Below are 21,581 nucleotides of genomic sequence, written 5' to 3' on the forward strand. Positions count from 1 at the left end.
CCGGCGCCAGTGCTGAAACACCGAGGAGGACATCAAACCCAACCCAGTGATGGATGGGGTAGGGCAGGATCAGGACTGTGAATGCAAAGGGCTGAGATGGGCTGATGGGGAGGGACGCTGGTCCAGGTGCCTGCGGATGGGGTTGACCTGTGTGGGGAGGATCTGGTGTGGAGCAGCCCTAGGGTGCTGTGGGGCCAAGGCATCTTAAAGGCATCGCTCCAGCGGGGCACAAGGAGGCTGCGGGGCATGTCTGGTTATTTCTGGTCCTTGCAAAACCACCCAATAACCAAAAATCCTCTCACTTTATACTAGATGCAGCGCTGAAGAAGATGAAACTAGAGAACTAATTTACTGATGCAGCAGGAAATGGGCTTAAAACAACTAATTTCCATTCTATAAAACATTTTTTATAGATATATATGAAATCCACACACCTTCCTATGCACGCTTTAATTCCTTCCTGCTTGATCTCACATCTAACATAGCGGCAAGGTTTAAGCATGAATTAAAACGTCACTTTTTGGCATTAAACTGTACAACATTATTAGTCTTCGCACGCTGCCAAAGGCCATCGTAATCAGCCCAACATGAAATGATAAAACACTTCATAATATACTTCACCAATTTACAAAGAATTTAAAATCTAAAAAAATATACAAAGCAAAAATAAGTATGGCAAATATCAACAATTTTACCACTCAGGTCTTTTTCTTTATTTAAATTTTCAGAACTCTGTTTATTATACTTGTGTCTTACAGGCAATGAAGAAATGAACAGAGACTTTCTATAATTTTCATCTGTTAAAATGAATATTAGTCCAATTCATATTTAATTAAACACCAGACTATTTTGCTATATCCAGCTGTTCTGTGTGGGTCTACACCATGAAATCTCTGAGTAGAAAGCATTCCGCTTTCTGTCTTTCTGTTTATTTATCTTCCTCCTACATTGTTTTTTTAACTGAATTTTATTTTAATGATGTGGGATCAGATAGCAATGATCTGTTTAGATGTTTATTAAGATACCGCATACTGGGTTTCTCATGTCAGGGACTGAAGCAATTTGACTTTGATTTATTTGCAACACAAGTATGATAAGCATAATGTTATTTTTCTAAATTAACCAGATGTATAATCTGCAAACAGAAATGGCTTATTTGCCTTTAATGATAGAATGATACCTGTACAATAATTCAATAATTTAATATATTGCACTTTGAAATGTGACATGCACAGATAGCATATTATCTGATTTTTCAGTAGGCATCTAGTTTACTTTTGAGTCTTTCTTTCTTTTGTGGAAGAAAGGTGGAACAAACAGAAATCATAGATATCCAAAGCTTATATTGGGCATTTTCTCATAATGGCACGGAAAATGTAAAATTCAGGGTTGGCATCATTCACACAGGCCTGTTTTTGCCTGCGAACATTCAATAAAATTTTAACATATAAAAAACCTATCAAAATGTGATTAAAGACTTATCTGGACTGTTCCAAGGAGGCATTATTTGGTCAGCTGGGATCTAAGCTTACCTGTAATCTCTTCATTTTATAATTTGTCTTTATAATCTGATTACTGGCAGAATCAAATACAACTTGTCCAATCGTGTGACCTGTTGCTGAAGGGTTTTCAAGTAAGTCAAGTGCAATTTCTTCTCAAAATGTGCAGGAAAATCAGACAAAATGTACCAGCTGCCATATACGAATATAGGGATGCGTGTGCCTATATTAAAATTCTTAAATCTAGAAAAGACACTGACTCTAGTTTTGCGTGGATATTCCTAATTAGCAGCTCCACTTTAGATAAGGTATCAGTTTTCAAGACTAAAGATGCCAGTGTCTGCAGGTATATTTGTTTTTAAAATAGTATAATAAATACAGAAAGTAGCATCAATGTTGTACACCACCTAGGGTTCAGCTCTTTCCTTAATAGAAAATGCCTTGCAAACATGAGGGATGGGAAATAGGATGTTTTCATCTATAGAAGAATATTTCAGGGATTTAATAATCTTTTTCTTCTTTTTTATTCTTTTTTTCTTTTTTATTTTTTTTTTTTTGCATTTTTGAAGGATATACATTCGTGTTGGTTTTTGCTTCCAAATATAGTTTAAGGCTATTTGGTAAAGTATATACCAGATATCAGGCTCAATTTACAGGGTTTTCTCCTCACAGAAACTTCTCAAGACTTCATCTCTAAAGATTCATATCTTGAAGCTAAGCATGCTTTATCAGCTGTGCTCCAAAGACAGAAATCATGCTTAATACTGCTCACTGTAGGAAAAAGAGAAGAAAAAGAAACTAAAAAAAAAACTCAAAAGAAAACAGATTTGAAGCAATGTCAGGTCTGCAAAAACCTATGATACTTCATCTTTTCAGTCAACCATCAGGCTGCAGGGTGCGTGGGATTCTGATTTAAAGTGCTCATCAGGTGAAGAACCAAAGTGCTCAAGTATAATTAAATAGCTGTTCTGCCTATGGCTAATTACATTGCATTTGTTAAAGCAGGGAATCGGGGGATGGGGTAGTTGGAACTGTCTGTCTCACTGGGTTCAAACTGGTTTGACCTAAAGCCGTGTGTTTGGTAGGATTTGATCCTTGGAATGGGGGGCCGCGGGTTACTCATCTTATTGCGTCTTCACCTGAAGACTCCTAAGTGCTGGGTTGCTCGGTTGGCTCTGGAAGGTAGCTGAAGTGGAATAATTCTGTCTTAATTTGCTTAAAATTCAAGCCTCTTGACTGTGGGGGTTACTACTTCTCTATTCTGACAATGTGAGGCTTAAAATATATTATTTTCCTTATATTCCATGGCTGGAAATAACTTATCTCTGGAGTCATGTTTTTCTTTTTTTTTAATGTCTGAAGCAAGCAAGAAATTTATTCTTGCCATAAATTATACTGCATAGAAAAATAGTTCTAAAATAAAAATACAACTGTAAACCACAGTTCACCTTTACCTTAACATAACCATTTAAACTTAGATATACTTACCACTCACATTCATGTTTCTTAAACTGTTTACAACATCACAACTGGCATTTTAAACAAGCAAGTTTTTTTTGTTTTTTTTTCTCAAGGATACCCTGGAAACTCAATTGATATAACATTTTGAGCGTTTGAAATATTACATGTAGCACAGCTCTTGAAATGAAAGAGAGGTTTTTAAAATAAATATTAACACGTAAAAGAACTGTTAAAAATGCAATGAGTGTTCCAAAGGAGCGAGTATAACTTTTTCTTTACACATCTTGCTACAGAAGATCTAACTTTTTAAGGCTTCCGTTTTCCTTTCACCCATCACTCAAGTCCTCTTGCATTATAATTTTGCTTTAGGTTTCAGAGTGTTGTTACACTGCTAACAGCAAACGTTTCTCAGCGGGCATTCCCACCACCAACAGACTTGTACGCTTCTTGGTTTCTGAGGAACTTTGGAGTTTTAGTGGCTGGATATCCCTGTTCATCTCCAGAAACTTGACATGACATGAGAGGCCTAATGTTATTTTGCAGTAACAAAGATGAGAAGACTGGCAGAGCACATGGGTAAATACGGTAGCTGGGTTCTAGGAAAAGAAACTGGAGGTCAGAGAGATAAATGGGTTCTTTCTTTCCTGCTCTTTACATTTGTAGCACCTTCTACTTGGATTAGCTAATGCCTCTAGTGAATGGTGAGATGCACCCATTTATAGTTTGTTATTCTTATCCCTAATTATCACACATTTTATAAAAATATAAATAACAAAAAAAGTAAGCTGGGTTCCATCTCAAGAGGTGTTTCTTGTTGTCCTCTGAGAATATATTGGATAAGTCAGGTCTCAACAAGCCCTATCCATTGTAGCTGATTGTAAGTCAGACAATAAATACAAAAAGAAGTCGTTCTTGCGATGAGCTCAGCAAATTCTGAGGAAATCAAAAGCATTCCACTGTGCTTATGGCACAAAGAACACAACAGCAAGGGCATATTTAGTGGAGAGAATGAGACAAAAATTACCAGGTAAGTGACAAACTGTACAAGCATTTTGTTTAAAAAAGGAACTCTGCAGCATTCTGTCTTTAAAGCCGGGTTTGAGCCTCTGGGATGTAGATTTCGATGCTGTCTGCTCGCTCTGTGGCTGAATTCTGCCGGAAAGAGGCTGCTCTCTTGGCAGCCATTAGCCGTCTTCTAGCTTCTTGTCGCTGTCTGTCGGGTAGGTCCAGAGATTTTTCTCTTGTGATAGGGAATTTTCCTTTTGGGGGCTTCTTTGGTACAGGAGGAGGGACCTTTCTTTCTTCCTGCAACAGGGTATTAAAACTGAGGGTGAACCGCGTGCGGAAGGTACCGTCGGCAGAGCATGCAAATCGAAGACGTGAAATGCAAAATACTGGTTACGTACATCAAGCATGCTCCATTTGTGCTTTCCAATCAGCTGACTAACGGATTACACGAAGAGCTATCCACACTAGGGACACGGACAAAACCCTCTTGTTTCAGCAACCGCTACAAATCCTGCAGTCTCGTGCCTTAAAAAAGGCTACGATGCTTCCTTGTACTGCCCTTGCAGGTACTCTGCACATGCAATCTGCGTACCTCCCTTGCGCGTGAATTTGTTTAATTTTAGCTGACACATTATTACACTCACTATAAACAGAAACACACACTGTCTCTCCAATAAGAATTCAGCGCATCTGCGTGGTCTGATCAAGTGAAAAGACTGTCTGTGATTAGCAGGATAGGATTTTTAATTAAATTAATCATATTGAGTTTAGCCTCAGCTGGATATGAGATAGCAGCTGTGTATACATATCTATTAGTTTAGTCTCCTCCAAGAATTGCTAAATGGAAACATGCAAGCACCAGCCGGAGAGAGAACATAGGGCTAATTTTTCTACTTGCCAGCCTGGAATATTTGAAAGAAAATTATATTGAAGAATTATCAGATTATAATGTGAGAATCAGTAGATTTTGGTACCAATGTAGCTGTAAATAGTTCTGCAGGCTTTAAATCAAGAATAGTTTTGAAGTATGAAATTGATGTTTTACTCCATTTAGGGACTGAAAAAAAAGCCTTAAAAAGATAATTTAGGATCCCAGAATCATACAATGAGATGTAACTTTGGGAGTTAAAGCAGGTTTTTCAACGTCATATTTAATACTGGACTGAAGAGCCCCACAGATGGAAACTCCACAACTTCATATGGATAGTATGGTTATTATGTTCAATATTTCTGCTATATCATTTCTTAAAGCGATAGTAATAGTCCAGAGTATGGGCTGTTCCTTATGGAGAACACAGTTATTTTGATGCACAGCAGGATTCAAATAATACAAAAATTTAACTGATGCTCCTATGGTTTACAGACTCTTCCTTGTTTGATCTTTTTTTAAAAAAAACTAATTCTAAACCTACTATGAAATCTATTAGCCAAGATTAAATAGATAAGGCTATTTGAGAACTGAGTTCTACATTCTCAACTCAACAGGAACAGTGTAGCAGCCTAAGATGCTATTCCCCATGAAAGCCAGCTCTTCTAGTCTTTATTTTCTCTATTTCCTGTTTTCAGCCAGGAATATAAGGGCTCCATTCCTATTGTCCCACCTTATCCTTTTTTTTCTCCCCATTTTTAGTTATTTCCCTCCTAGGAACATCGCTGTTGCTGTCACTGTAATTATTTCTTACTTCCAGTTGTCACTAGTAAGCAAGAATTGCAAACTCACCATCCACCAATCAGTTGGCTGAAAATTAAAATCCGAGAGGAGCATGAAGAAATGAAAGAGTTGTCAAAATGCCTCCTAATTCCTCCCAAACCAAACAAGTATTCACCTGAGGCCAACAGTACTGGCTCAAACCAAATGCTGCCTTCATCTGACTGACACAAGGATCGTGGGGTAATCAAAGGGAGGGGTGGAGCTCTAGAAACGGGGAAAGGCGCTTTCAGAATTACACAGCTTTTATGGGCACGTTGCCACCTTTGGTGGGGCTGAGGTGTCTCCCAGGTGGTGAAGTTGCAAATTGGAGGTGCAGGCAGTTTGCCAAAATCACCCTTTGTCCCCCAGATAAAATGGGCCAAGCTTTAGCTTGAGCCGTGGTTGGTTTTGCCACGTGCTTTTCGTTCACTCCTGTTCTAGTATCGATTGTGTCGTGCAGGCAGGATTGAATACTGGAGTACTCAGGTGTGAGCTGCCCCAAATGGAGAAGAGTGCTGAGTTTATCTCGACTCAATTCCCAGGCTGTTATTCTCAGTCTGAATTAATCAGATCATATTTAATTTGCAGCCTTTAGGCTATGAGTCCAAATAATTTGAACAAAGTGTTATGGAGTGGACAAACTTAGCAAAATTCATTTTATTTGTTATGCAGTTCAGGTCAATATTGTTAAAAGAAAAAAACCCTCACATCTGATGAAGGTTTCTGTATATAAATTGAGCCGTGACAATTAGATAATTTCTAGGCTTAGAAATCTACTGTGTGTCACTATAGTATTTAATACAAGGAGACCACAGGCCTACAAATGGGGAGGAAATGATATTGTCCACGGTGTGCTTACCTTCCTTTCAGGTGATTCTATTATTTTCCATTCGTTGAGTTTCAACTGGTGCAGTTCATCAAACTTCATGCTGACGTCTTCAATCGAGAGCTGCAATAAGTCCCAGAAACCTGCTAGGTCCTGGGAGGTTGGTCTCGGCATGGCACTCGGGTCCTGTCATGCACAGAGGAGAGAAGATGAATAAACCAGGAGGCTTTAAACAACGTGCTTTGAGGCAGGAAAAGCAACACACCAGATTACACCGTACAGTGCTGCTCAGCGCTAAGGCTACGCACGCTTTACAGCTGGGAGCTGTGACTGGAAAGTTGTGCCTCCTACACAACCCAAACACGAAGGTGTTGGATGTCAGATGAGATGCTTCCTGAATCCACGGAAAGTTCCTTAGCACCATATGCTGTGCTGACCTTCATTTCTAAAAGAAACGAGCTGACAGTCTCTACCTGCTTATTATTAAAGGAAAGGGGAACGTGGTTTGTATTTTAGTCAACCTGAAGTCTTTCCGTCTAAAAATTACATTCATGATGGCTGATTAGAAGGCAAAAAAAGACAACAAAGAAATGCTGAATTCAATGTTTACCTTGTCTTGCATTTCCAAATGTAAACATAAGGTATAACGTTTTGATGGGGATAGTAGGATTTTGTTCTCCAGGGAGTCGAATCATGCTCAGGAACTGGGAAGACGCTACCCCCAGGTACTGCAATTAAGTGGTGCTACTTGTACAACACTTAATGGAGCAAACATTGGTGGTAACAATTAGCAAGATGACACTTCATTTGACTATCAACCTGATGGCCACGCTAGGTGAATATTACATCAAAAAGCAGTATACAGACTCTTAACTCTATGTTCTATGAGCATTGGTACTAGTTCAATAAGATGGGCTTGCCACTCCAGTGAAATAGATAATGAATTGATAAATATCTCTGTGAAGATAATGGAGAAATATCTCTTCCCTTCCAGAACAGGAGGAAGCAATTAAGATGGTCTATACAATGGAGCTGGGAGAGATGGAGTTGAAACCAGGCTAAAGAGACTTTGGATGTCCCCCTTCCTGTCTATGACTAGGTTATTATGTTAGAAACACTGTTGTTACTGCAGAAGCAAGGATCTGTGCTCCATCTTTTACAAATCGAGTCAACAAACACATTTTAAGTATTGAACACAACCCCACATAATTGGCTACAACCTGAGAGATAAGTCAGCATTTCTACTGAGTTTCTCCCTTGAATTGCACAATTCTAGGGGTCTTAAACCAAGTTTGCTACTCAAACTTGGGCTTGTAGATGCCGCTGTGGGAGCTGACTGCGTGGAGCTGGGCATGACAACGTGCAGGTTCGACTCTTCCCTTTGGGAATCCAGGCCAAGAATCACCTTAAAAGCCTTTCCACTTCAATGTCCTCTTGACTAAAAGTAAGTTTCTTATTTACAGGGAGTTTTGGAGACTTAACAGAACTGGCCGTACAGATTATAAGAGCCTTCTGGGAAGCATGGTTAATGTTCACTGAAAACAACTTAATTGGGTAGATCCCAGTTTACTCCAAAACCATTTAAAATTGATGTCAGTGGTATTAGTTACACTACAGAGGTCAATATCTCAGGCTTCAGGAACAGACTCCCTGCATGAAATTTGTCAGTCCCACAGCAATATATCTTATATTGCAATCTGTTCTCTCCAGCCTTGCCTCCTCAGTTCCTCGCCCCAGTTACCTCAGAACACTTATTAAATGATGCCACTCATTGACATGCCTTTGCCTTCTGAATGAAAGCTAATTGCTCTCCTGTACTCTGCTCATCGTGTTTGGGAAAAGAGTGTGTGGTGCATTGTCTAACACAAGAGGGCTGCCTCCTGCTGCTTTTCCTTCTGGATCTGCAGTCCACGGTTAAATTCTAGCACAAATGATTAGCTAAGTTTTGAAAAGATTGGCTTAAACTTGTTTCTTCTCAGAAGCTGCTCCTTTATTTGTCTCTTATTTGGAATTTACCTTTGCAGCCCTTCTTCTGAAGGAAGCCTAAAACAAGCAAAAAATCCCTAGCCAGTGCCGGAGCCGGTCTGTTTTTGCCTGCAACCATGACATATTGAGCGATGATCTCATGAGCTTAGCTGGAACTGTGCTGACTAGAGAATATGGAGGAGGACACTTCAAAGAAAAAACAAGGTGTTACAAGAGATAATGTGAATAATGCAGACGGGAGTAGTTATTAATCAGCGATGGGTGGGTTTTTTTCTTAGCAGTTAGTGGGAGCGCTGTAGGAAGTAGCCAGCCGGATTCTTAAAAAAAACCTGTCATAGAAGCTTACATTTTTATGAATTTTCCCTAAATTAGAGTTTTTCGTAAGGGATCTTAACCCAGACCATAATCAAATGTTGTCCTTTGAAGTTCCCAAGACCCTTTGGGAAAGTCCATAGGCGATGAGTGAACTTCGCAGTTAAATTTCACTCTGAGTAAGTACGTTCCTCTTCCCATTTTGAATCGGCAGAAGTAAGTGTCATTGCTATTTTGTCCTACATTTATGCTTATTGTTGTTGAACACTGTTAGAGAAACTGCTGTGTGTTAGCCCTGAAAGTGCTAGATATTTCCTAGTGGGGGAATGAATGAACTGGCTGCTATCTGGCACCGTTCCCGGGGGGCACCGAGATGCTGTGTTAGGAGCATATGGAAAACCTGCTGTGGATACGTGCTAAGCAACTATTTAACAGCACACTCTGTCATTAGGCATAGGAAGAAAGGCCTCAAGACATGAATAAGCTAGAAGTCCAGTTCTGCAGTTGCTGCTTTCTGCAGAGCCCATTGCTGATTTAATGAAGCTGAAGAATATTCAGAGCCTAAACCTTCAGAGTGGGATAAAGCTGCTGTTATGGGGTTCACAGGTTTCTTATCCACATAAGAAATGAAATAGTTCCAGTTTTTTTTTGTTATATTTTATGCAAAGCTCTTTCTTTCCCCTTGTGCTCCTCTTGCTTTTGCAGTAATGAATTGTTGGCGCTTCCAAACAGCTGACGGCTGCGTTGAGGAGGAGCTGTGCTTGTTATTACAGTAAAGCTCTCGAGCACAAGTGCTGGACCCACTTGAAGATAAATGAAGTGGAGTGGAGGTTAGCCTCTCCAAATCTTAGTTTGCATAGCTTAATCAGGTAGCGCACGGCATTTCGGAATTTGCAGTAAGAAACTTTTAGAACAACGATGAAAATGTCTTCCTTTCACTATGAAATAAATTATAGGAGCACACATGATGTATTTGATACTACAAGCATGTTCATCATCTGCTTGCCTGACTTGGCATATTTCCTCTGTCATTCTATAGCAGCTATTAAAATTCTTGTTTTGACAGAGTCTTTGAAGTGGATAATTGGATTCTTTCCTAATGAGGACCATATATCTTATCATTTTCTATCAGAAGGTAGGACATTTTTGGCATGACTTTCTCAGTAATATTTGATTGCAGTTTTAGGAACTCTGGATGTTTAACTTTATGGATGGAAAGTAGCAAGTAGATGTCTGTAGAATGAATGTTTTGCCTTAAAAAGTTATGTGGCAAACACTAACAAGTAAAGAAAAGTATCTAACCAGACATATAGGTCATGTTTGCTGTCACACACACAACAGAATTCAGCACTTTTAATGTATGAAGTGCAGGAGCTGTCAAAAGGTGAAAGTCACAGTTGATTTTGAAGTGAGCTGAAGCAAGCAGGTGCTCTACCAGCCCTAGCAAGAAGAATTATGTTCATGTATTGATTAATATCATCTTCCCACAACGTTTATATCACTGATGGCTGCTCTTATATTAATGAAGATAACATTTAGTATTGAAATAGTCTCTAATGAACTTCCAGAACAATAGCAGTAACTCTCACAAGTAATATACTGCATCTGTTCCTTTAGCCTTAGGACATCTTATATATAATTGGCAATGAAAATTATTAAACCCAATTTTATGAACATTATGTATATTCCCATTTCCAAGATCAGCCTGGTTTTCAGGTAGGTGGAAAGCTGGATCATGTATTCTGTTATTCTGCTATTTTACTATTTTCCACTTGTTGTAATATGAAAAATTTCTCCTTTCTTACCAGAAATATACTTCCTATTTTAGGGTATTACAAAAATAAGCCATAATATTATGTCTCAGTAAACTTGCATTTGTCCTCTTCTGATTTTTATTCTTTAATAAAGACAGAAAAAACCAAAAAAAGGACAACATGCAACCAGACTGAAATTATGTTTTCTTTGACAAAAAATGTACTAACACCATATTTAAGGATTAAGTTTAAAAAAAAAAGAAAAAAGCAGCAGTAAGACAAAAAGTGATACTTGAAAATGACATTTCAGATTGCTACTGTTTGGGTATATTATACTTCTTTTTGTTGTTGCCTTTGAAGTAAAAATACTAAATTCCAAATTTACAACTAAGTTTTGTGGAATATCTGTGTATGAATAGCCTTAAACTCTTTGAGAATGGCCAAACGTGGTGACTTACCAGATTTTGCTGACAAAGCCAATAAAATTGCTGGAATTTCTGAGACATGAGGAGCTGAGCACTTCCAACAGCACTTCGGATCTTACCTAGGACTAAGCATACAGACAGGTTATTACCAATACACGTCTTTTGATAGTAAATATAAAATCCAGCTCAAAATACATATAGCAGAAATGACTGTTTATTTTGTAAGGCAAGTAAATATTTGGGTTTGCTGCTTGTGATTATATACATAAAATATTTTTGAAAAAGATGGGGATAATGGAAAGCTCTGTGGCATCTTATCCTTTGGCAATAAAAAATGATATAAGTCCAAACAACTAAGGCTGTATTTACTCAAGAAAGTAGAAAAATGCAAGGCAATATAGGCAGCTTCCTGAAGTGGGCATACATACATATGTTTTTTGAGAACAATCTTAAAATTTGAAGCACATGACACTCTCCACCCCCTTTTACACTTGTTCACGTAAACGGAAAGCTGTTGAAAAAGCCTTGCCTCAAGAACCAGTTAAATGCCTGTTTCCACCGATGTCCTTTACCTTAGGTAATATCTTCTGGCTCTGCGATCACAAAAGACTTCACTAAGTTGTGTGGAGGATCTCTGAGTGGGCTCTTTTTATACTGTCTGTTCTGAGGTAAGGCTAATATATTAAACTATAAGATACTCCTACCATAAGGATGAGATCCTTAGGGGAATCACATCCCTGGGACACGTCTCAGTACACTCATTAGGAGTCACAGGTTGTATATCCATGAAAATACACATAGTCCTCAGCACAGGAGCTTCAGACGAAGTGGGACACAGAGAGCTCCAGGAATTGCTGAATTGGGTTCCTTGGGCTCAGTTCCTTGTCACTGTACTTCCCACTTAAGATGTGCACGAGCACTGGAGAAGGGGACCAAGTTTGTTTTCATAGAATCATAGAATAGTTTGGGTTGGATGGGACCTTAAAGATCATCTAGATCCAACCCTCCTGTGATGGGCAGGGACACCTCCCACTAGCTCAGGTTGCTCAAGGCCTGCAGACATGTGCTTTTGACCTGACTTTGCTTCCAACAGTCATCTGCTTACGTGAAAATTTCTGGATGCTCTATAATCAGTAATCTGAGCTAATCAGCTCAGTCATGTTTGGCTCTTATTTTTAGATGAGCTGAATCTCTTCCTAGAGATGCCTATTTCTTTCTATTTACCTCACTGTCTAAGGGTACTGGCTTATCCCTAGAAAACTCACTCCTACTGGACTCCCACATTTGCTGGGATAAATACCGTGCTTTGTTAGGCAGTGATATATCTCCCTACACCTTCTTCCTACACATCAGTTCCTACACTTCCTTTCCTCCACATCTTTCTCGATGCTGAAAAAGCAACACTTTAAAAAGCTTTATAAGCCGGGGTTTCAGTGGAAGATTGATTTTATCTGGAGAATTTCCAGATATTGAAATAATGTTTAGGGTAAAGACAGATCGGGAGGTAGGGGCAGGGGTGAGGTGGCTGAGGGGAGACCTCATTGCTCTCTACAACTACCTGAAAGCAAGTTGTGGAGAGGAGGGAGCTGGGCTCTTCTCCCAAGTGACAGGGGACAGGACAAGAGGGAATGGCCTCAAGCTCCGCCAGGGGAGGTTTAGGCTGAACATTAGGAAAAATAAATTCACAGAAAGGGTCATTGGGCACTGGCAGAGGCTGCCCAGGGAGGGGGTTGAGTCACCTTCCCTGGAGGGGTTTAAGGCACAGGTGGACGAGGTGCTGAGGGACATGGTTTAGTGTTTGATAGGAATGGTTGGACTCGATGATCCAGTGGGTCTCTTCCAACCTGGTGATTCTATGATTCTATGAAATTATGCTGACATCTTTTAATTCAATTTGAGGAAACCAAATTGATAATTCAAACAGGATGCAGAGTGTGGAATGAAGCTACAATCATACAGCAGAACTGATTTGCAGCCTGTCATATACAAACCATTAAACACTGGCAGGGCTTAACATTTTGTTATTATTTAGAATAAGTATAGAAGTGGACTGAGAGGCATGTGAAAACAGTATTTTCGTAGTAGCTATTACATTTTAATTCTGATTTCTCTTGAGCAGTGGAACATCGTTGTATCAGACACATCATGGCCAGCAGGACTGGGGAAGCGATCGTGCCCCTGTGCTCTGCACTGGTGAGGCCCCACCTCGAATCCTACATTCAGTTCTGAGTCCCTCACTACAAGAAAGACTTTGAGGTCCTGGAATGTGTCCAGAGAAGAGCAACAGAGCTGGTGAAGGGGCTGGAGAACAAGTCTTATGAGGAGCAGCTGAGGGAGCTGAGGTCATGCTGGAGAAGAGGAGGCTGAGGGGAGACCTCATTGCTCTCTACAACTACCTGAAAGGAGGTTGCTGAGTGGAGGGAGCTGGGCTCTTCTGCCAAGTGACAGGGGACAGGACAAGAGGGAATGGCCTCAAGCTGTGCTAGGGTGGTTCAGGTTGGACCTTAGGAAAAATTTCTTCACAGAAAGGGTCATTGGGCACTGGCAGAGGCTGTGCAGGGAGGTGGGCGAGTCCCCATCCCTGGAGGTGTTTAAAACACCGGTAGATGAGGTTCTTAGGGATATGATTGACTAGTGGACAGGTACGGTTGGACTCAATGATCTCAAAGCTCATTTCCAGCCTAGGGATTCTATGATTCTATGCTTGACCACAAGTAGCAGCAAGAGATAATTTGGAACTTTTAGGCTCCAGTCCCGTGGAAACGTGCAAACTCTGTAGCTTTGGAAGCATGTGTTAAAACATAGAGCTGCAGTTCTGAAACTCTATTCCAATTTTTGTTAGACAAACAGTACAGCTGTGCCACAACACTAAATTAAACAGCAGTATGCATAATTCATCAGCCCTGTGTGGCACCCATTTGTGAAAGGGTTAAGTGGTTCAGGGCTGCATGAGTAATTCACTGGGTTTTTTTGTTGACCAAATGAAATAAAGCATTTTAATTGGTTCAGGGTTTTTGATCACCAAACCCCTCAGTTTTCCCTGTGGAGTTCTTGGCATGTGGAAAAGATGTTTTGGGTGTTAAAACCCAAACAAGCATACAAAAACCTAAATAAAAAAGAAGTGTTTCATTTGATCTGAAACAAATAGCTTTGATTTCATTTTCAGCGATTTTAATTAAGGCAAAGACTTGAGTGACAAACAGACTTGGATCTACCTATCTCTATCCTAGCTCAGGATGTGAGGCAAACTCCCAGGGAGGGGTCAGAGTCCCTTTTTGCCAGGATGGGGAATTCTGCTTTCACGGGTCCGTGACACTGGCTACTCTAACCCTATGTTCAACTATTCACCAGACAGAATGAGATTTTGTAGGCTGATGGGTGTGGTGCTTGTCTCACAGCGAATAAAGTTTAGTTTTAGTTTTTTGTGTTCAATATTATCATTTATAGCTCAAATACATAGCCTGGAAACAGGACACTGTTTTTGGCCCTGCTGCAGAAACATCAACCTTAACAGAACCTTTACAGCTGCCCAGGGAGGTGGTTGAGTCACCTTCCCTGGAGGTGTTTAAGGCACGGGTGGACGAGGTGCTAAGGGACATGGTTTAGTGGTTGATAGGAACGGTTGGACTCGATGATCCGGTGGGTCTCTTCCAACCCGGTTATTCTATGATTCTATGATTCTATGACTGATATTTTCTAGTGAATCTCACAGTTGCCCCAAACCCCACAGTAAACACGTATTTGTCTTATAGTCATTATCCTGAAGGACCGTGTCACCAAACACTGGTGATTTAAAGCACAGTCAGACCAGACTGGGCTTAGACACTGGCAATGGAGCGTTTTGGTGTGATACACATCAGCTGGGAATGTAAAACACAGTGGTTCTGGGCTACTTGTGTCACTGAGTCACAGTGGTGAAGATAATTGTGTAATTACAGCCCTACCATTCACTAAAGATGTAACTCCGTTTCCATTTCAATAAGTAAAGTCAAACGTAATAAAACATAGAAGTTAGAATCTCTCATATTCATGCTACTCTGCTTTGCTGTAATTAAATTAAAGTATTAAAACACTTCAATTCATAATCTTTAGCACAATATTAATAGACAGCCAAAGCCTTGTTATTAATTTCATGCATTGGGGAATTATTCTGATGAGTGCAGATTGATTATCTCCATGAAAGAACGATGAATGCTAGAGACTGGACAGATTGAGATGTTTGGTGATGCCTAGAAGATTTTGCTTGTAAATAAACGATGATAAAAATCTACCAGCACAGATAAATATATATGACTTTCACATAATCCATATACCTCCCTCCATTAACTTAATGTTATATTTACTTGAACGTCAGGAAAAGTCACACAACCTTAATTCTGCTCCCATATGAAGTGTATGAGGCACTCCATTTTTTGTTGTATGGTCCTGTATGGCTTCTGCTCTGCAGATCTACAAACCCCTGATCATGACTTCAGCAGAAGCAGACTCAGGATTTATAACCTGGACAGAAATTCTGTAAACTGCCTGTATACAATATGCACAGATAACACAAAAGTGTCTTCCCCCTCTAATAAGCACATCAAAAAATTCCACATAATGTATACGTGTTGTATTGCTTGAGAAATTCTGAAAAATTCTGTGATTGAAAATGGTTTCATAACGCAAAGGTTAGGGGAGAAGGGGAAGTTAGATCTATATTGTTGAAACCGAGATCATAGTCAGATGCTGTAACTCTGTTCCTGACAGGTTAAAAGCTTTATTCAATTGTGTCACTGCTGCACCAGCAGTGAGAAACTGCTTCAATCAATCTACTTCTGGCATTCATTACTGTTTATTTAAGTTATGTGTTTTAATTTAAATTTTCATTCCATTTGATTGTTCCTTTTATTTTTTTTGGTCTATACTCATAAATGAATTGCTCCACAAACAAACTGAGAAAATATGCCTAGAAAAAACATTCAAACTGTCATTTAATTCATCCTTCTCACTGAAATAAGGACACAATATTTCTCTAATCTCTAAACCTAAATTAGTAATCTTTAGAAATATATTTCTTTTTCAGTATCAACACACAGAGGGAGGTGATTCTGCCCCTCTATTCCTCTCTTGTGAGACCTCAGCTAGAGGATTGTGTCCAGTTCTGGAATCCTCAAAATAAGAAGGAGATGGAGCTGTTGGATGAGTCCAGAGGAGGCTACAAGTATGATCAGAGGGCTGGAGCACCTTCCCTACGAGGACAGGCTGAGAGAGTTGGGCTTGTTCAGCCTGGAGAAGAGAAGGCTCCAAGGAGACCTTATAGAGATGCTCCAGTACTTGAAGGGGCTACAGGAAATCTGGGGAGGGGCTGCTCACAAAGGCTTGGAGTGATAGGATGAGGGCCAATGGGTATGAACTAGAGAGGGGCAGATTTAGACTAGGCATAAGGAGGAATTTCTTCACGATGAGAGTGGTGAGGCCCTGGCCCAGGTTGCCCAGGGAAGCTGCGGCTGCCCCATCCCTGCAGGTGTCCAAGGCCAGGTTGGATGGGGCTTGGGCACCTGATCCAGTGGGAGGTGTCCCTGCCCATGGCGGGGGGGGTGTGTGGAACTGGATGGCATTTAAGGTCCCTTCCAACACAAACTATTCTAGGATTCTATAGGTAGGAATAATAATGAGTATATAATGCTCAGAGTGAGGTGACATTTTAGGACAGCACAGCTACCAGCTGGCAGTGCTCTGGAGGGTAGGCAGGGCAATGGGAACCTTCGCACCAAGCAGGACTCAGCGCAAACTTGTTTTGACTCAATGGAGTTGAGTTCAAAGAGGAGGAAACTTGAGCAGGACAATACAAATGCCAGAAGGAATTCTCAGTTTCCACACTATGGGACCATCTTTTATAGACTTTAAAGACTTTTTTGGGGCAGTTGAGGCATTCTGTAGTCATTCACAACACTCCAAATGTAAATTTCAATAGTTCCTGAAGGTTAGGTGTGTGAAAAGTATTAGGAAATTATGTCAGTAATTACTCTTTGGTTAAAGGATAACCCATATTTGGTCAAGCACTTAAGAAAGCTTTTATGGATGATTAATTGATGAATGTACTAAAATAAATTGGATATGAGCAGTTTTGGGTTTGTTCTTTTTTCCCTTTAAATATGGGAGATTTAACTCTAGGTTTTCTGTTACTATTCGGCTGTGTTAGTAAAGCCCTTGCAGTACTGGGGAAATATCAGCCAGAGGATTGGTAAGGAAAAATCCAGCATCCATGGAATGACAAGGTAAGGGGAGAGAAGGGTGATATTTTGAGCTCTCACTCTCTCTATTGCCTTTTTTCTTTTTTTTCACTAGAGATCACTTTGCTATGTAGCTCTGCTGGCACTGCTCCTAACCTTCATAGAATTATAGAATGGTTTGAGTTGGAAGGGACCTTAAAGATCAAGTTCCTCCCCCTGACACGGACAGGGACAGCTCCCAGTAGATCGTGTTGCTCAACGCCTCATCCAGCCTGACCCTGAATGCCTCCAGCGATGGGGCACCTCTAACTTCTCTGGGCGACCTGTTTCAGTGCCTCAGATGCAGAATACACCAGCAAAACCTTTCTCTTGGTCCAATTTATACTATTCTTAATTTTTTTGCACCTATCTTAGGGTTATTACATGTGAGTAAAGTCTGTGTGGCTGTTCTCCAGTTGACTCGTGTACTGAAAATATTTTTGTAGCCAAACGTGGCATTTGGAAGCCCAGGATTTTTTCTGTTTCCCTCTTCCAAACTGTGCCTACAAGCTTTGGCAGCAGCTGAGGCTCACCCTGAGCTCCCCTGCTCTCCCCACTCCTGTGCTCCCACCCCAGAGCTCACAGGTGGGTGGCAGAGTCCTGGCCTTCTTGGTCTTCGATAGCTTTGTGAAAAATTAGAGTGTTTTTCTTGTCATCACCTACACACCAGTAACAGCAAAACACAATTTTCAGGGTGTAAAACTGAAACACCAGTCAGCATCCTTGAGAAACACATCTCTTCGCTTGAAGGAACCCTGCTAGTGCAAATGATCAGATGACTTACTCTGGGAACAGTTAGAGCCACATGTATATTTTATATATATACCTATATGTGTTATAATAAACACTGAGAACACAAATAACTGCCCCCACAAATAATATAAGAACTTTTCAGAGACTCCAAAATACAATTCATGGCAAGTGATCAAACAAACAAATTCTGTGAAAAGAAAGAGAAAGAGGTTATTTTTGCTGCAATGATTATTTTCTTTTCTAAGATCTGATGAGTGAAGTTCTTAAAACCACATTATGGGAGAAAAGCTACAGTGAAAGAAAAAATCAATACAGCAATCAGACAGCTTTCTGTGATCTCGGGGCTATTGTGTTAAAACAGAAAATTAAACTGTTATCTAAAATGCAGTTCTATTTTAACTCTTCCCGTGATTAAAACAAAATAGAAATGGAATCATAAAGACAGCCTTCTCCTAGGAGATGCAAAGCTATATTTGGTCTTCAGGTACAATTAATTTACCCAGGCCAAAAATAAATGTTTCAGAGTTAACAATGACAGTTTGAATGTGCAGACTTTGCTGTGAAGTGTTTTGGGAATAACAGCTCTTGCTGGAAGATTGAAAAACAGATTTAGTTCCTTTTGGCTTCCCCATTTTCTTCAGGGGACTTCCAAATGCTTAAATATGTCAAGACACATTTCATGCTGGGATATCACTAAACTTCAGTTCTTCTGGATACAAACCTTTCAACCCCCCTTAGCTCAAACTGGGATACAAAACATGTCAAAGACTCAACAGGAAAAAAAAAAGAATATTCACATTGAAATTTTAAAATGCTGTGAAGCTCATTCCCTCAGTGAAAAGAATTCTTTGATAACTTCCTTGAACTTTACGTAAGCTCTATTAGGTGAAGGGATATAATTTAAAAGATAACGTAATTTGGAAATTAGTGGAGTGTTGTGGTTTGAGTTAAATTAGAGTCAGTTTTGTGACTCTAACTCAGTCTTGCCTAAGTAACCTCATTTTGTGAAAGCAAATGGCATGTTTTTTTCAGACAGTTTCTCTCTAGAAGTGATGATGTAGATCACTGGTATGCAAAAAGGCCAATGCTTATATTTATCCCTGTAGTATCCAAGGCCATCCTTGAGCTGGTGGAAAGAGCCACACTATCAAAGAGGGGTGGACAGGACAGGTGACCCTAAACTGACCAACAGAGCATTCCATCCCGTATACATCACACTCAATATAAAATTGAGAGATGATGAGGGTCTTGGTCTCTTCTGTGATGGCCAACGTCCAGTGAGGACCTCGTCTCTCTGGTTGCTCCTGATTCTGGATCCATGCATTCCTGAATCCAGTTCCAGAGCTCAGCTCCCTCTTGGCCATGGTCCCATTCCCTCTTGTCTGCTCTGCAGCATTTGTGGTGACATACAGCATTTGAGGGGTGGGGGAGGGCACAATCTCATGTATTTGTATATATTTTATTGCATCATCATCATCATCATCATTATTATTATTATTATTATTATTATTGAAACTGTAGTTTTACTTTCCAAGCCACAAGTTTTTTCCTTTCTCCTTTCCTTGGGGGTGGGGAAGAAGGGAACTGTGAGTCCAAATTCATGGTTTTAGCTACTGAAATTAGCCGTGTTGGGGCTAAACTGTGACACTGGAGGAAGATCTCTTGAAAGGAGTCACATAAAATGGAAAATCAGAAGTCTGGGTGTCACTTCTGACAATCAGCTGAGGGCAAACATCAGATTTTGCATATGCTCTTTAGACCTGTAATAATTTCTCTAACCTGTTAGTGAGGCCAAAATGTTGCTTCAAACACAAGTAATTAACCTATATTGATTACTTTAAAAGGGGATTTCAAAGGTCCATTTCAGTTGTGTTTTAGTAAGTCCGTCTCAGAGAATTGCTCTTTCTTTTTCTCTTAGAGACTAGAGTCACTTTGCAAATGGGAAAACATAAGATCCTGATGTTGTTCTGTTTTCTGACTGAAATGTTCTAGGTTAAGAGTGTCATTGACTCTGAATATTAAAAAAATTACTCAAGTCCAATTTGCCTTCATGTTGTCTGTACAAATTACTGAAGACTGCCTTCCCAATTGGTGTTTCCCCATGCAGAAAAGTGTTTCAGAGCATATCTGGAGTGCAGGAGCACAGCTTCACATGGTGGGAGGGAGGGTGGCTCTGCACCTGGGAACAGGTAGTCAGTTCAAATCAGCTCCTGCGAGTTTTTCCAATACAACACGCAGCTTCCTATTCCAGGGAATAGCACTTCTAACTCCCTATCTGTGTCTCCAAGAGAGGAAGGAATATTGATGTGACATTGTTCATCTCATGCAGCCGTACATTTGATTAGGGCTGTGCATGAGGAAGAGCTTTGATAGGAAGGGTTGGACTCGATGATCCGGTGGGTCTCTTCCGACCTGGTTATTCTATGATTCTATGATTCTATGATTCTACTCCAGAGAGAGGAGGTAGGAAAGTCTCCCCTTGCCTGCAGACTCCACACTGGCCTCCTAGGGAAAGAGAGGGGCTCACCACCTGTCTGTTTCTCCCCTTTGCTCCCTAATATTTTTACTCTTTCCAAGGAGATTAAAGTTTAGCTCTTTGAACTTCTGCTTCAGATCGTAAGCACTGATGTCCCCACAGCAGTACTAGGCAACCTTGGAAGCAGGTGCTTTGGGATGCTTAATGATGGTAGAGAAATATCAGTATTCAGCAGCGCAAAGACTTGAAGAATTGAAAAATGAGATGTATAGATTAAAAAGAAGTATTAAAAAAAATAACCATTATGAAAGAAGGCCTGGAAATCCTCACACAGGGTAAGCAAAGCAAAATATTTAGTTGTTTGTACTTTAATACCCCTAGGAGAGTACTAAAGTCTTCACAGTATCAATGCAAAGGGAAAATTCTCGACTCAGCTCTGCTGTGATGAAAATAAAGACATAAACCTACTCTCCAGAAAGCACTGGAGGCTGAATGAAGAAAACCAGCCTTATGTTCTCCTCCACCCCAAATCCTGTGTTGTTACTTGACAAACTTGTGCCTGTTCCAGTGCAGAAATATGACTGCAAAATAAAAAATGATGAAGTAAAAACTTAAGACATACTTTCTTTCGAAAAGGTCAGTGCAAGAAATAGAAATTGGCCTTTTAGTCACTGTGCAGGCCTGGCCCAAGGCCTGAGGGCAGATCATAGTAAGAACTCATTGAGGGGGAAAGAAGACAATCAGGAAAGAGTACTCGGAGGTGATGGTGAGATTTGTGAGTGCAGGAAAAGATGCTAGTAAGAAAACTTAATATGAACTAATTTGTGATCTGAGAAAATCTTGGCTGAGACAATAATTCAGATTGATAGGGATTGAAATATTTATAAAACTGAGCCTGAAGAACAAGGGATAATTGACCTCAGAGGGAATCACAGGGAGCTGGCTACTGAGTGCTAGGACCACTTTGATATATTACTGTCATTAGTGCTGGCTTGGATCTTGTTCCAAAATAGTCTACATTATTTTTCACTTTATCCCATCACTCCTTTCAAGGTGTCCACAGGACATGAGAGAATAATAATGATTCTTGACAAAACTGTAATAAGAAAATGCAGCTGAACTATCTAATCGTGCATATGT

The 21,581-nt window shown here is 40.1% G+C and overlaps 1 protein-coding gene across 19 annotated transcripts in view; it reads right to left on the bottom strand.

The window, feature by feature from the left end:
- Positions 1-1,855: 1,855 nt before the first annotated feature.
- The window catches only part of DLGAP2 (DLG associated protein 2), a 478,034-nt gene continuing 458,308 nt past the window's right edge, over positions 1,856-21,581 (bottom strand). For 17 of the 19 annotated variants that reach the window (XM_069851571.1, XM_069851567.1, XM_069851568.1 and 14 more), the window contains 4 exons: positions 10,995-11,086; positions 6,518-6,670; positions 5,689-5,706; positions 1,856-4,265 (listed from right to left, as the gene is read on the bottom strand). In XM_069851571.1, the coding sequence (XP_069707672.1) occupies positions 4,047-4,265; positions 5,689-5,706; positions 6,518-6,670; positions 10,995-11,086 (482 nt within the window). In that variant the 3' untranslated portion in view covers positions 1,856-4,046. The remainder of the gene's footprint in view (positions 4,266-5,688; positions 5,707-6,517; positions 6,671-10,994; positions 11,087-21,581) is intronic. The other 2 variants (XM_069851585.1, XM_069851566.1) reach the window with 1 other exon arrangement.

Source organism: Phaenicophaeus curvirostris, chromosome 2, assembly GCF_032191515.1.
Source record: "Phaenicophaeus curvirostris isolate KB17595 chromosome 2, BPBGC_Pcur_1.0, whole genome shotgun sequence".
Lineage (NCBI taxonomy): Eukaryota > Metazoa > Chordata > Aves > Cuculiformes > Cuculidae > Phaenicophaeus > Phaenicophaeus curvirostris.